Here is a 16,582-nt window from a genome sequence, read left to right as displayed (position 1 = left end):
GATATTATAAAAAGGCTGACTGGGAAGCCATCAAAGATCTTATCAGAGATGCCCCATGGGGAAATATTTTTTCTTTTCCTGCTGAACAGTGTGCAAATGAGACCACTGAATGGTTCAAAACAGCAATTGAAGCACATGTTCCCATGCGGAAATTTTATAGCAAGTCCTACTCTCCTCAATGGTTTACTTCAACTTGTGCAACTGCCATTGTTCAAAGGCAGCATGCATACTGCAGATTTAACCGACATAAGTCCAGTTCAAACAGACAGAAGTACATAGAAGCTAGAAGTAATGTTAAGAAAGAAATAGCGACAGCTAAAAGAGAATTTACTGAAACCACCAAAAAATGCATCGAAGCACAGAAATTAGGAAATCGTGACTTGGAAAATCTACAACAGTGTAGTAAATAATGGGCAATCAACAATTCCCCCACTAACCAACAATCATGAGGTTGTTTGCTCAGCAACCGAGAAGGCTAACATGCTTGCCAGTCGGTTTGCCTCAAACTCCACACTGAACTCTCTCAACCACCCCCTACCTGACTTTCCTATGCGGACAGGTGCATGCTATCATAAAAAACTTGACACTTCAAAAGCATGTGGACCCGATCTCATCCCAGCTGTGCTATTAAAAAAGTGCTCAGCTGAAGTAGCTCCAGTTCTCTCCAAACTCTATAAAAAATGCTTAATGAATCTTGCTTTCCAGGCTGTTGGAAAACTGCTTCTGTGGTACCAGTATTCAAGAATTCTGGCGAAAGAATTATTACCCCATTAGCCTTCTCCCACTTTTTTCCAAAATATTTGAGACCTTAATTAATCATGCTCTAGTCCATCACCTTACAGATGCTAAACTTCTGACTGACCAACAATATGGATTTAGACAAGCCCGTTCCACAGCAGACATCCTAACTGTAATCTCTGAACGTATATACCACTCACTGGACAAAGCTGGCGAGGGCAGCGCGGTAGCTCTAGATATATCTAAGGCTTTTGACAGGGTGTGGCATGAGGGTCTCCTCAGGAAGATTAGATCATATGGTATCACTGGTAGAATACTAAACATAATTAAATCCTTCTTAGATAAGAGAAAAATCCAGGTTGTCCTCGACGGTCGTACATCTAAACAATATGATATAAATGCGGGAGTGCCCCAAGGGTCTATCCTTGGACCTCTGTTATTCCTAATATTCATAAATGACCTCTCCGACAAAATTGTCTGTGAGATAGGTATATATGCTGATGACACCACACTCTATAACAGACACGACAGGAAAACAAATGACCACATATCTAAAGAATTGGCAGAAACACTAGAGGAAGACCTCCAATCTGTAGTGGAATGGGGACAAAAATGGATGGTCACGTTCAATGCCGCCAAGACTAAACTAGTTTCCTTTAATAATTACAAGAAACCTTTTCTACCACCAATAGCAATGGCCAATGACACTTTATCTGAGAGTACATCTTTTAAACTCCTTGCCCTAACGTTCACAGAAAACATGAGTTGGAACAATTACATTGAAAGCATTGCCAGGGCCGCTGCAAAGAAGGTAGGTTCTCTTTACCATGCTAGAAAATTATTAACACCCGAAAGTATCCTGTACCTCTATAAGGCCATCATTCGTCCATGTATGGAGTATTGCTGCCATATTTGGTCTGGTGCATCTGCTACTAGTCTCTCGCTCCTTGACAAGGTTCAAAAGAGAGTCGCCAATCTGATAGGCCCTGAACTGGCATCTAAGCTTCAGCCTCTGTCCCATCGACGAAATGTTGCATCCCTCTGCCTGTTCTACAAGTATTTTAAAGGAGAATGCTCTGACGAACTGCAAGCACTTGTGCCACCACAACGTAAACATCCTCAACAAGCCGGACAGACAGCTAAATCTCACCCCCACACTGTAGAGATCCCTACATGTAAAAGATCTTTCTACTCCAGTAGTTTCTTCCCCAGAACCGCTAGACTTTGAAATTCCATTCCAGGTCCCTGCTTCACCAACTGTACTGACGTGCAGAAGTTCAAGTGTAACGTGAACAGACATCTTGTTGCCCAAATCCCCGCATAGTACCCCAGCAGATATTACCCCTGATAGTAGCCCCCTACACCAAAGGGGCAATGGGGTGAAAATGTAATAAAAAAAGAAGAAAAGAAAAGATAAATTCAAATAAAAACGGTAATTTGAAAATTTCTGCTCACATCAAAAAAGGTCCCTGATTGGTAGAAATGTTTGATATGTCACTATTGTATTGTATTCTTTCGGCACAACTTAAAAACGTCTCTCATGGCCACATGTTCATTTTATCAGGAGTGCTTCTCCTTCCCACGACCACATGCTGATCACAGCTATCCTATTCTCATCCTCACTATTTACATGTTGATTTGCTTCGAAGCTGACTTTCTTCTGAGCACGTGCTGTCCTTTTTCTCTTTTTTTCCCCTTTTTCTTGCACACACTTCTTAATTTGCATATGCGCGTTTTTTGGCTGCTGCTGCTAATCTCTTCACAGCTGCTGGTACTTTCCCATGCTCTCATATCTTACAATAGTAAAAGAATTTCATATCAAGCGCATGAGAATTTCGAGAATAAAATTGGCTTCGTAACAATCTATCATGACACATTTTATTCTCGAAATTCTCATGCGCTTGATATGAAATTCTTTTACTATTGTAACATATTTTCCAAGTTTTGAATGGCTTCGTAACAATCTATCATGACACTTCAAAACTTGGACGATCAAATAAAGTGACCAAGTGTTTTTTTTTTTTTAGTTGTAAAAGTCTTTTTTTCACATGTTTCCAAATAACTCGTCCTACTGAAGAAAACAAGTCCAGTGGATACAACATGATACAGATGATTAAGGGACCAAAGTTATTCATACAAAAAAAAAACAAAAAAAAACTAGATCAAATAAAGAAAACGATATTAAGATTCCGTCATTAACAATTCCCCAGATGTAACAGACGTTGCATTCGACACATTTAAGATTCTGATGTCACAAACAATTTCATAACATAAAAGATCCAAAAGAGAATGAAAGATCATGGGTTAAGAAGAAAAAATATGGACTCCATACAGAGTCTGGCTAAAAAGACATGGTTGTTACATAGCAAGGACTGTTGTTTGAATGGAAAGTTTGAGTGATATCTTAAAGGTAAGAGGTGACCTCAGAATGAAACTGCGATTTCTAGATTGAGATTTTTTGTCTCTTAGCTAGCAAGACTTCACTTAGGGAAGATGTGCAAACTATCCACCTATCTTTTTTTTTACGCCCTTTGTCTCTCTAATTTTTTCTATGAGTATTCTTCTCTTTGTAATAAACGTTTATTCAAAACTAAACATCGGAATCTAAGTGATTGTATTCACAGACAAGCAATAATAATAACACGTGTATATTATGCACAAACAAGTAAATGGACACATAACTATGGTGATCTCCCCTATTCTGTCACGGTATGGACTTTTCCTGACTATGAATAAAGTTATTATAAATAGAAATAAGAAGAGAATCAAACAGAGGAAGCAGCCTCTGTTAACCCATTACTTTAGTACTTGTGTTAATACAATTTCTTGTGATGTTAAGGCCACAGGAATGATAAAAATACTATTTCAAACTTAACTCTAAAACTTTTTGGTCTTTCTTTCTCATCAAATCTTTCTTGGAGTTTCTATATTAAATCCATTTTTCTGATTCTTGTAAAGTCAGTTCTATCGCTGTAAACACTAGCTATTCTCTATATAAACAAATCAGACCATGTATGGTGTATTGTTGTCATTTAGGCTGGTGAATCTGTACCCCATTTGAAGATCTTTGATAAGTTAAAAAAAAACGTATCTGTAATTTGATTGGTCTCATCCTTTCTTCACTGCAACCTCTCTCTCTCTCTCTCTCATAAATGTGATGTTACTTGTCTCAGGCTTTTTTACAAATACACGAGGTAAAATACCAGGTTGAGAAACTGGCGCAATCTATCCTTCTCTAGGATGGGACTCTCTTAAGCCGTGGTAGACACCCCGTTTAGTGATGGCGTCACGATAAAACATACTCTTCATAGCCCTGGTGAAGCATCAAGTATTCAGCTACAGACAAGATTTAAATTACTAGAAACTCGTGTGGTGAGTTCAATCTCAGATACGGCCGTGCTAGATGGATGGATGTGTTCCTCGGAATCATCTGATTTATTTCCTGCTTCCTTTGTTCCAGCGTGTTTGACTCATTTGTCTAGTGGTCTCTATCAATTCACTGCTTTTATATCTCTTCTATATCTTATATTGTAAATTGTTGGAGACGCCCCTCCATGGGATTAATGGACTATCTCATGACGTCACTTCCTCTGGTGACGTCACTTCCGGTAACGAGTATCGGTGCCAGCAGTCAGAGATTGGCACGCGACCAAGGCAGTCGGGTGCAAACACCCAACCGTTGAGGAATGGTATTGCTCAACCTGCTTTTGCCTGTAATATATGTGAATACATGTTCGTTCCTAAAAATCCTGTGTTCCTTCGTTCATATTACCATTTAACCCCATAACAGTAATAGAGCTTCTTATTCCAGTAGCTTCTAACGAAAGACTGTAACGTTGTGGAATTCTCTTTCTGCTCACTGTTTTCATTCTACCTAAAGCTTCGGTCTTTTCAATAGGCATTTCCTGTCTTTGCAATAATCAGCTTTTGTTCTTGTTAGCTACTTACATCAAGTGGCTTCATGCCTTGTCTCGAGCAGCTTCCATAAAAAAGGTGTCACAGAATAAGTGATGGAGACATTTCAAAAATATAAACAAAACTCATCTTCATCCCATTTCGCTCACCTTTACATTCGGCTTTGTTATCTTCTCGCGCGTATCCCAACTGGCAGGAAGGTAAACACTTAAAAGAACCAATCGTGTTGATGCAGTCTTCGTTAGCGGAACATCTTGAAGATTGAGAACATTCATCGGCATCTACAATAGATAGAACAATAATAGACCACTTTCGTTTCTGTTAAGCACAGCTTGGTCAAAACAAATAAAAGTGAGAATCTGTGCGTGATGACACTTTTCAACCTATATACTCAACGAATTTTTTATCTACAAACTTGAAATTTGGTATATAGGATATTCAGACGTGGAAAACTTTTTAATCAATTTTCACCTGGAAAAAACAAGCTGTTAAGAGGACAAAATTGCCAAATTGGTACGTGGGGGGGGGTGATTGGATTTTTCTCTCTTTGCTAACTGTTTCACAAATGCGCATGCGTGAATGGTACACATGACGGATTCATTATGTTAAAAATAAGTAGGTTTGAAAACACTTTTTAAAGATTGTATCAAGCCGCCCTAATGGTTATCATTTATGCACTGTCTTTAGGTTTTTGTTTCAATCTCAGCCTGAGGATTTTCTTTTTTTTTTTTTTTTCACTTACAAGAAGTGAATTGTTTAGAAAAAAAAACATACTCACATGCACATATCTCAGTTTTTGTATTAATGAAAATATAATATTTATACATATTTTATGACCAGGCAACGCCGGGCGGCCTGCTAGTATTTTTAAAGTACTTTGGTCTTGATAACATTCACTGTCAGACTTTTACTTTCCATAGTATTTCACCAAATCTTTAACTTAACAAGTAGGTCAGGAGATATAATAATATTATCAGAAGCACAATCGATTTCGTTGTTGTATAGATGGACGAAGAGAGGGCAATATCTAGTGATTGGTATCAAAGGGAGAGTTCAATATTACAATATTTATTAATCCATCTGTTGAAAAAACTTCACTATTTAATGCCCAATCTCAAATATGTTTTTAAGAAAATATTAAAGAGATCCTTAAGAAGGTTGAAAACTCTAGCGTGGATCCTGGCTTGGATAGGAATAAACGATAGTCGCGTCTTTTTAATTTTTATTTGTTTGCACATTTTTTTAAATTTATACCAAAAGAAATTTAGTTGCTAGGTAGACCACTCCTATCATATTCTTCAAATAAAATTATGAGTTATATCTATTATAGATTTTTATTTTTTTGGATCACTATTTTTAAAATGTTTCATATCATTCATCGGTTGGGCAGGACTAAATAATTAAAAAAAAAAAATTGTAACCAAATGCATTATTTTATTACCAATAACATGGTAGAACAAAAACAAATAAAAATTGTCTAGTCAGAAGCAGAGTTTGATTTCTCAAATTAAATGGTATTTGGGTGTGACTTTGAAAATCTAACATGGTACAACAATAAACAATAAAAATTGGTGTTTGATTTGTCAACTTAAATAGAAAAACCGACAAGACAGTTTTATGTATTTGATAATGGGCTAGAGAGAGAGAGGGAGGGTAGGAGTTTGTGTTTGGTTAGCTAGTGTTTATCAAATAATGTTTGATTTGTCAGTTTAAATGTTATTTGGGACTGACTTTGAAAATCCGACAAAGTAGTTTTATATTGGGAGAGAGAGAGAGAGGGAGAGAGAGAGAGAGAGAGAGAGAGAGAGAGAGAGAGAGAATGAGAGAGAATGAGAGAGGGGAGACGAGAAGTAATGTTTGTGCTTGTATTAAGGTTTGCTAGTGTCTGTTAAATGATGGTATCCAATTGAAACGTGTTCACACGCTGAACATATTAAAATATTAATATGAACATATAAAAATATTAATTCCATTGTAAAATATTTACCAATGCAAGTTGATCCATCAGAGTGCAACAAGAAACCAGTGGGACAGGAACATGAATAACTCCCAGGCGAATTGTGGCAAAAATGAGAGCAGATGTTTTCTTGCTTGCATTCGTCATCATCTGTGAAGGAAAGAAACACAATCGCTTGAAATTAAAATATGAAATCTGCTGTTATATAGAAGTGTGTGTGTGTGTGTGTGTGTGTGTGTGCATGCATGCGTGTGTGTTTGCGCGCACGCGCGTGTGTGTTCTTTCTTTCCTTATAGGTCCCCAAACAGCTGAGCCTATCTTTTGCAACAATTCTCAGAAACTGTTGTTAAAATTAGGTCCAGAAGTGAGGCTTGCTGGTTCTGACGATCTGGAACGTTACTATCTGTCTCAAGGAATGGGATATAGAAAAGTTATGGATGATGCTACCAGCAGTGTCTGTGTAGTTAGAGAAGCTAAGCCAATTATTGTGGTGAGCATTTAAGTCACCAAATACATGTATTTGGACGTTAGTGTCAAGGAAGAGTGCTACATCTATGCTGTCAGAGACATGATTGATTAGTATAGTACAGTCCTGGGTCGAGGGAGAGCAATAAAGTAAATATAGGTAGCTAACGCTATGTTGTAAAGTTAGTTTAAAGCACACGAAGGCCTTGTCATCATACAGTATTAGTGCATTATTAAAATACACAGACGGGGTTGTTCGTTAAGTATTAAGTAATTTAAACTAGTTAAGAATAATGTATATATATATATATATATATATATATATATATATATATATATATATATATATATATATATATATATACTGGCCTGACAATTAGCATAAGGAAGACTGAGGTAGTGCATCAGCCACACCCTACTCCAAAACAAGTTGAAGGCGTAAAGCAAAATCCACCAGAGTATAGATTTCCTGCACGCAAGCTGAAAGTCGACGGTCATGATATCAATTATGTCAAGTCCTTTCCTTACCTTGGTGAACCAGGGCGGTTCTCTTGATGATGAAATTGTCAACAGGATTGCTAAAACCACTTCTGCCTTTGGAAATCTTCGCCATCCTTGTCTACCGTGCTGTTGTTCTTTCCATTCTTCTTTATGGATCTGAGTCATGGACCCCATACAGACATCACATTAATCAGCTGGACGTTTTCAACAAAAGCTGTCTACACTCCATATGTGGTCTTAGCCTCAGCGACAAGGTATCAAATGCGGAATTATTCACAAAACGCAAAATATCTGGCATTGAATCATTCCTTATTCAATCGCAATTGTGGTGGGCTGGTCATGTATTGAGGATGCCCGATGACAGAATTCCAAAAATTGCGAAGTAAAGTCAATTTGAGGGTGGTAAAAGAATTGTCGGACGTCTTTGCCTTAGGTACAAGGACAAGTTGAAAAGTAACTTGTCTGCAGTGAACATACCATACAGGAGTCTTGAAGATGAGGTGAATGACCGAAAAGGATGGAGATCAAGGTGTTTTGAAGGTCTCCAGAGGTTTCAATCTGAAAGCTTAATGCAACTGAAAGAAAACAGAGTAAGAGCAAAACGACTAGCAGCTGCATCAATATCTGCAGCGTTAAATCCACATGTTCTATTTGTGGTCTTGTTTGCAAGTCCCTTGCTGGACTAAAAAGTCATCAGAGGCAAAAGCATAAATGAGTTTTAGAAATATGGGTTGTCCGAACCTCATATGTCGCAATCGACGGGAGAGTCCATCATATATATATATATATATATATATATATATATATATATATATATATATATATATATATGCAACTTTGTCTCTGTATGTGTGAGTTCGTTTCTTATAAACTCCAAAACGATTGAACAGATTTTCTTTAAAATTTACAGAACTTTAATGCATAATTCTGGGAGTGATCTTAAGTGTTGTCTCAGAATATTACCGATAATCGATAATCGAAACCGTTATTTTAATTTATCTATCGTCGGTAAAACTATTTTTTTCCATATCGTCGCTTAGCAAGAATGATAGAACATCGGGCCGTGAAAATTCTACTATGGGTAAGTTGATATAGTGTTTTTTTTTTTTTGTTTTTTTTTCATGACGTGGTCTGTAGGTTCAAACCCCGCAAGTAAATTTCTTAATGTTTTTTTTTGTTTACTGGAAAGAAGTTTATATAAAATAATTTAATAAAAGAAACAGTAGCTTCTCTATGTAGATATAACATATATTTTGGATTAAGTTATTCCATGGAGGCATATGAAGCTTCCTCCCAACAATTTTACGGATTTCGATGACAATAAAAATATAGGAGTGTGAAATATTCGTTGATCATCATTCAATCCCGGGCAACGTTGGGTCTCCGTGCTAGTATATATATATATGATTAATACATTCTTCCTTTTCAAGTGCATATACACACACACACACACACATATATATATATATATATATATATATATATATATATATATTAATACTTACCTTTACAATATGGTCCTTCTTGTTCCAAGAAAAATCCCCTTGGGCACTTATGACTTGGATGGCCTGAAAGTAAAAATATTTGTTTTGTTTTTCATATTGCACTAAAACAATATTTTAAAGATTCTTCCAAAAAAAAAAAAAAAATGTCAATAAAAATGAATTCTTTTGATTTAGTCATTCTTTTCTTGGAGATTGAAATTATTAGAAACATTACAAACATTACAAACATTGCTATAACTCTGATGGCCACTTGGTCATCAGAGTTTGTAAATATGATGCGTCTGTTCAATTTTTATAAGCTGTGTCATTCTATGTGCCATGCTGAAGTTTAAAACAGCATTTTCCTGTGGAACACATTACCAGAGTAGTGCTTCTCTGCAGACTACAACATGATCGGCTCCAAATCCAATGTCAACTCTTATGGACTGCCTTCATGAGTATTCGAACTTGATTCATTACAAAAAAAAAAAAAATTATTCAGTAGAAAATTAATTACAAGAAAAAATAAAAATTTACCGAACAATTTTATCGCTTTAGTCAATTGCGGCCAATTCTGTTGACAAACTGACTTATTCCGCTTGTTTTCCCTTAGCATTCGCTCTTTCAAATTAGAAAATTGAAAATCAAAAATATATGATTGCGGGGAAAATAGAAAAGGCTTACCGCAAAAACGTGCTCGTGTCTGTCTGTCCTGCGGGCTGAGAAGGAAAAACGAAAAGCTCCAAGACGGCAACCGTGGTCTTTTAATTCCCACGGCACAGTTCTCGAAATTTAATGCCCACGGCACAGTTCTCGAAATTTAATGCCCACGGCACAGTTCTCGAAAATTAATGCCCACGGCACAGTTCTCGAAATTTAATGCCCACGGCACAGTTCTCGAAATTTAATGCCCACGGCACAGTTCTCGAAAATTAATGCCCACGGCACAGTTCTCGAAATTTAATGCCCACGGCACAGTTCTCGAAAATTAATGCCCACGGCACAGTTCTCGAAAATTAATGCCCACGGCACAGTTCTCGAAATTTAATGCCCACGGCACAGTTCTCGAAAATTAATGCCCACGGCACAGTTCTCGAAATTTAATGCCCACGGCACAGTTCTCGAAATTTAATGCCCACGGCACAGTTCTCGAAAATTAATGCCCACGGCACAGTTCTCGAAAATTAATGCCCACGGCACAGTTCTCGAAATTTAATGCCCACGGCACAGTTCTCGAAATTTAATGCCCACGGCACAGTTCTCGAAAATTAATGCCCACGGCACAGTTCTCGAAATTTAATGCCCACGGCACAGTTCTCGAAATTTAATGCCCACGGCACAGTTCTCGAAAATTAATGCCCACGGCACAGTTCTCGAAATTTAATGCCCACAGCACAGTTCTCGAAAATTAATGCCCACGGCACAGTTCTCGAAAATTAATGCCCACGGCACAGTTCTCGAAATTTAATGCCCACGGCACAGTTCTCGAAAATTAATGCCCACGGCACAGTTCTCGAAATTTAATGCCCACGGCACAGTTCTCGAAAATTAATGCCCACGGCACAGTTCTCGAAATTTAATGCCCACGGCACAGTTCTCGAAATTTAATGCCCACGGCACAGTTCTCGAAATTTAATGCCCACGGCACAGTTCTCGAAATTTAATGCCCACGGCACAGTTCTCGAAATTTAATGCCCACGGCACAGTTCTCGAAAATTAATGCCCACGGCACAGTTCTCGAAAAATCTCGTCTCACACATGATTTTGAGGTGCGTCCAGGTACGATATTGTAAAAAATTGTTCTAGCAGATCTGCTACTTGATCAATTTTCGTAATTTTTAGAACTTTTACAAATTTTGATATGCTACGTAATTACAAGATAATGTTTTTACTTAAAATGCATTTTTTTATATCCATTTATAATGCACAAGTACCGACTTTTGTTTAGATTTTAGATGCAAACAAAATACAAAAAAAAAACGACAAAAACAAAAAACAACGACAAAAAAAAACGACAAAATACAAAAAGAATAACAACGACAAAAAAAACAAACAAAACAAAACAGAAAAAAAACAACAAGCATACAAAAATATGTTGATGGTGATTATTTTCCGTTAGGTATATGCTCGAACAAGTGCACTTTAAATCACTGGAAGTATTTTTTTTTGTTTTCATTTTTTTGTTTCCATTTTTGAAAGAGTGATACTAGCGAAAACGGAAAACAATCCAAAATTAATGCATTTTATTGCTAAAAATTCTAAAATGGTTGTTACAATTCGTAAAGCTTTTATTTTATTTAATTAAAGAAATGTTTTCTTCTTCTTCAGAAAAGTTAAATAGAAAATATTAAAACAAAAATAGAAAATATATTTAATCCATTTTATATTCTAAACTGGATGTTATATTTTATTTGCGAATTTCACAACATTTTTAAAATAATCATTTTGAAATATACAACGTTACATTTCATTTGTAAAGCTAAAAAGTAATTTGTTTTTCAAATATTTTTGCAAAAATTAAAAAAATTCACCAAAAATTGATGTTAACTTTTATTTTGATAAAGAAATATTTAAAAAAAAAGCATTAAAAATATTCCTGCTTGAGTTGTTGCATTTTACACCGTTTATTAACATTTAAATTAATTCAATAAATTCTGTGTTACTTCGTTACTTCTACCAGAAAAATTTGGTTAAAAAAAATTCATTTTGGATTGTCTTCTCTTTTTGCTAGTATCGCTCTTCCGAAAAGTAAAAAAAAAAAAGAAAAATACAATTTCCTCCTAAGTTTACAAACCTGGTCTTATCTTGGCATGAAGTTGGTACTTGACTGTTCGTCCGCGTTCAATAATCTTTGATTTTATCCCATAAGTCTGCAAGGTTTCAACCAAATAAGGCATTTTACCCAATTTACTATCGTAGGTGATTGTGTGGTTCCAAGCGTAAGGCACAAATCTTCCGTTCATTGAGAACCTCCGTGATGAAAATGCATACAGAGAACCTGAAATGATAAAACCAAATAATCAAATCAAAAATTTCAAGATAACTTTAGCCTTATTCAAATTTCTCTTTGATAAGTCTATCAAAAATACTGGTGGTTAGTCTTCTGCATCTTTAGTACAGACTCATCAGTGCACTATGAGTAAATTGTTTGAATCTGAAAAATCAAAAAAAGTATTCAATCACTTAGTCCCAACAATATGGATTTCATCTTGCAAGATCAACTGCTGACGTACTGACTGCGACATCACATGGAATTAGTGAATCTCTTGATGGAGGCTCTGTTCCTAGGGCAATAGCTCTCAGCATATCAAATGGTTTTAATAGAATTTGGAACAAAGAATTTCGTCACAAACTTTTTACCTATGGATGATCCGGTAATGCCAACATTCAAGTCCTTTCACTCTGATAGGTCTTTAAAAGTTGGCTGTCGATGAGCAGAAGTCTGAAACATATAGAATCAATGTTGACATGCCTCAATAATCTATTTTGGGTCCAATCCTCTTCTTGAGCCTTATTTTTGAGATCATTTGTGGACAGAGCTGTCTATGGCAGCACTTAAAAGAGCATTGCTGACCGAAACTTAATAATTCATTCTTTTCCAATCTGGAACGCCTAGTGATGAAAAAGGTTGCTTGTTGCTTATAACACTTCTTTCACCACCAATGCTTAGATCCTCGTTTTGTCCCAACTGAAATGAACGGTTCTCTTCTTAGTGAAGCTTCTTATTTTGATAGTCTTATGACTGACTTTCACTAAAATAGAAAACTTGTATCCAACCTGTTGTTAAAGTTGTTGGGAAAATGGCTGGATCATTCTACTGCTTCATTAAGTACCTCATTCCCAATGCAATCCTCTACCTACATAAGAATACAACCCTAAACTGGAGTACTGTTACCACATCTGGGCAGGAGCTACTCAGTGCGCCCTATCCAATCACTTTCCCACAGAAGAGACATTGTGAGCCTGTCTCTGCTCTATCGCTATTTTCATGGGAAGTGCTTGACTGAACTCCAATCTATGATCCACCCCCAGCCAAACTTTCACAAAAGCCACTCGACTAGCTACAACCACTATAAACGATTTCCTCCACTCTCTATCTGTGCCTAAATCTAAATGCAGATTCCATGAACAAAACTTCTTTCCCAGAACTGCCCATCTGTGGAACACTGTTCCGCTGTTCTGCTTTCTGGTTAAATACAACATGGTAGTCTTAAAATCCAATGTAAACGTTTTCGTTAAGCCTTCCCCATAAGTAATCTATGAGAGTCTGATACGTTTTAAGATGGAGGATGGAGTACTGCTGCCATAACTGAAGAAATGTCACCCAGAGCACTTTTTCTTGCATTGATTGAGTAAAATATTCACTTTGCAATCTAGTGGGTCATGATCTCCTCTGGTCTCTTCAGCCCTTTTCTCAGTGAAGAGACGTTGCTAGTCTTTCTCCACTATTGTTATTTTCATAGTAAGTGCTCGACTGAGTTCCAATCTCTTGTTTATCATTATAAGACATTCACAGCAAGAACTCATCTTATTACCACAACTGCAAAGAACATTCACTTCTTCCATGTGCAGAATTTTCATGAACAGAGTTTCTTTCGAAAAGCTCCGTGTCTGCAGAACATATCATCCAAGGATTGCTTCCTTGCAGACTACAACATAGTCATGTTCAAATCCATCATCAACAAATACTTGTCATAAACCGTCCTCATAAGTAACCAATTTTTGTTTATTTCATTCATTGTATTTGGTCCTCTCATACCATTCTCCATTAGTCAATGACAACCCATCCATCTTATTAAGTATTTATCTAAGAGTAACTTTTAGTCTTGATAACTAGTGACTCATTGTAAGTAGTCTTTTAAAATAATTTCTTACGACAGTCGCCTACAAAGTTATGGTTAAGTTAATGTACCTATTTCTGAAATAATGGACTTACTTAAAGACTATAAATATAGTTACATATAACAAGTTCTGGGGAAGCGATTTTTTTTTTTTTTTTTTTTTTTTTATTCAATTTTCACCCCAAACAAGGCACAGTGCCACTTTGAAGCAGGGGGCTACTATTAGGGAATTAATTAGCGGGGTCATTATGAAGGGAGAAGAGTAGAAAGATGTTTGTTAACATTACACTTGAACTTCTGCATATCATTGCAGTTGGGAAAGCAGAATCCCGGAAGGGAGTTCCAAAGACCCGCAGTTCTGGGGAAGAAACTATTGGAGTAAAAGGCTTTCTTGCACCTAGGGATCTCCACTGTAAAGGGATGAGACTTAGTAGCTTGTCAGGTTTGTCGGGGGTAGTTACGTCGGGGAGGTACAAGTGTTTGCAGTTCGTCAGAGCATTCACCATTAAAGTATTTGTAGAACAGGCAGAGGGATGCAACATCTCGTCGATGGGACAGAGGTTGAAGCCCAGATGACAGTTCAGGACCTATCAGGTTTGCGACTCTTTTTTGAACCCTGTCCAGGAGCGAGAGACAAGCAGCAGATGCACCAGCCCAGATGTGACAACAGTACTCCATACATGGGCGAATGGTTGCCTTATAGAGGTATAGGATACTGGCAGGCGTAAGTAGTTTTCTAGCACGGTAGAGGGAGCCAACCTTCCTTGCAGCAGCCTTGGCAATGCTCTCAATGTATCTATTCTAGTTCATATTCCCTGTAAACGTTAGGCCGAGGAGTTTAAAAGAAGTACTTTCAGGCAATGTGTTCTTGGCCATTGCTATTGGTGGGAGAGAAGGTTTCTTGTTATTGAAGGAAACAAGCTTAGTCTTAGCAGCATTGAATGAGACCAACCATTTTTGTCCCCATTCCACTACGGATTGGAGGTCATCCTCTAGTGTTTCTGCCATTTTCTTGGATATGTGTTCATTTGTTTTCCCCTCATATCTGTTATAGAGAGTGGTGTCATCGGCAAATATACCCATCTCCGAAACAATATTATCAGGGAGGTCGTTTATGAATATCAGGAACAATAGAGGTCCAAGGATAGACCCCTGAGGCACTCCCGCATTTATGTCATATTGTTTGGATGTACGTCCGTCGAGGACAACTTTGATTTTTCTATTACTTAAGAAGGATTTAATTACGTTATGAATTCTTCCAGTGATTCCATATGATCTAATTTTCCTTAGAAGACCATCGTGCCATACCCTGTCAAAAGCCTTAGATATATCAAGAGCCACCGCTCTACCCTCCCCTGTTTTATCCAATGAACGGTATATACGTTCAGAAACTACAGTTAAGATATCTGCTGTTGAACGGGCTTGCCTGAATCCATATTGTTTGTCAGTCAAGAGTTTAGCAGCTGTTAGGTGCTGGACTAGGGCTTTATTAACTAAGGACTCAAATATTTTGGCGAAAAGCGGGAGGAGGCTAATGGGGCGATAATTTAGTGGGTCAGTTCTTTCACCAGAATTCTTGAAGACTGGTACCACAGAGGCGGTTTTCCAGCAGTCGGGAAAACAAGATTCGTTAAGGCATTTATTGTAAAGTTTGGACAGAACTGGAGCAACCTCGGCAGAGCATTTTTTTAATAGCACAGCCGGGATGAGATCTGGTCCACATGCTTTAGAGGTGTCTAGGTTTTTTATAATAGCATGTACCTGAGAAGGGGTGATTTTCAAGTCGTCAAGTGTGGCGTCTGTTCGCAGAGGAAAATCAGGGAGTGAGTGGTGTACCGAGTTCAGTGTGGAGTTTGAGGCAAACCGACTGGCAAGCAGATTAGCCTTGTCAGTTGCCGTGCAAGCAACCTCATGATTGTTTGTTAGTGGGGGAATAATTGACTGTCCATTATTAACTACGCTGTTGTAGATTTTCCAAAAATCCCGGGTTCCTAATTTCTGTGCTTCGATGCGCTTTCTGGTGGTTTCAGAGTAATCTGACTTAGCTGTGTCTATCACTCTCTTACAATTATTTCTAGCTTCTATAAACTTCTGTTTATTTGAGCTGGACTTATGTCGGTTGAATCTGCGGAACGCATGCTGCCTTTGACAAATGGCAGCTGCACAAGCAGAAGTAAACCATTGGGGGGAGTGGGGCTTGCTATAGTATTTCCGTGCGGGAACATGTGCTTCAATAGCAGTTTTGAACCATTCAGTTGTCTCATTTGCACACTGTTCCGCTGGAAGAGTAAAGATATTTTGCCATGGGGCATCTCTGATGAGCTCCCTGATGGCTTCCCAATCAGCCTTTTTGTAATACCTCGTTGTTTTGAGTAGTGGGTCTTCAGTTTTAGGGCGAGAATTTAGGCTGATTTCTACCATTATCACAGCGTGATCAGCATTCCCGAGTGGGCTATGGGCATTTGTTGTACAGTCATTGGGAACTGTTGTCAGAAAGAGATCTAGAAGTGAGGCATGTTGATCGTGCTGGTCTGGGAAACGTGTCGGAAATGTAACCATCTGAGATAGGGAATGAGATATAGAGAAGCTATATGTGGCGCTACCAGCTACGTCTGTGTGATTTGAGAATCCTAGCCAGTTACTGTGGTGGACATTGAAGTCACCAAATACATGTATTTGTG

General features: G+C 37.6%; 1 protein-coding gene across 1 annotated transcript in view; it reads right to left on the bottom strand.

Moving 5' to 3' along the window:
* LOC145247851 (hemicentin-1-like) overlaps window positions 1-16,582 on the bottom strand; it is a 303,157-nt gene that overhangs the window by 70,301 nt on the left and 216,274 nt on the right. Inside the window, exons 50-53 of the mRNA XM_080109473.1 lie at window positions 11,855-12,058; window positions 9,082-9,144; window positions 6,641-6,760; window positions 4,803-4,934 (exon numbers count right to left, since the gene is read on the bottom strand). Of these exons, the coding sequence (XP_079965599.1) occupies window positions 4,803-4,934; window positions 6,641-6,760; window positions 9,082-9,144; window positions 11,855-12,058 (519 nt within the window). The remainder of the gene's footprint in view (window positions 1-4,802; window positions 4,935-6,640; window positions 6,761-9,081; window positions 9,145-11,854; window positions 12,059-16,582) is intronic.

The sequence above is a fragment of the Euprymna scolopes genome, chromosome 26 (genome assembly GCF_053919585.1).
Source record: "Euprymna scolopes isolate OS-2025 chromosome 26, ASM5391958v1, whole genome shotgun sequence".
Taxonomy (NCBI): domain Eukaryota; kingdom Metazoa; phylum Mollusca; class Cephalopoda; order Sepiida; family Sepiolidae; genus Euprymna; species Euprymna scolopes.
The sequence above is the reverse complement of the archived record's forward strand: the minus strand, read 5'-3'. Positions and strand labels throughout refer to the sequence as shown.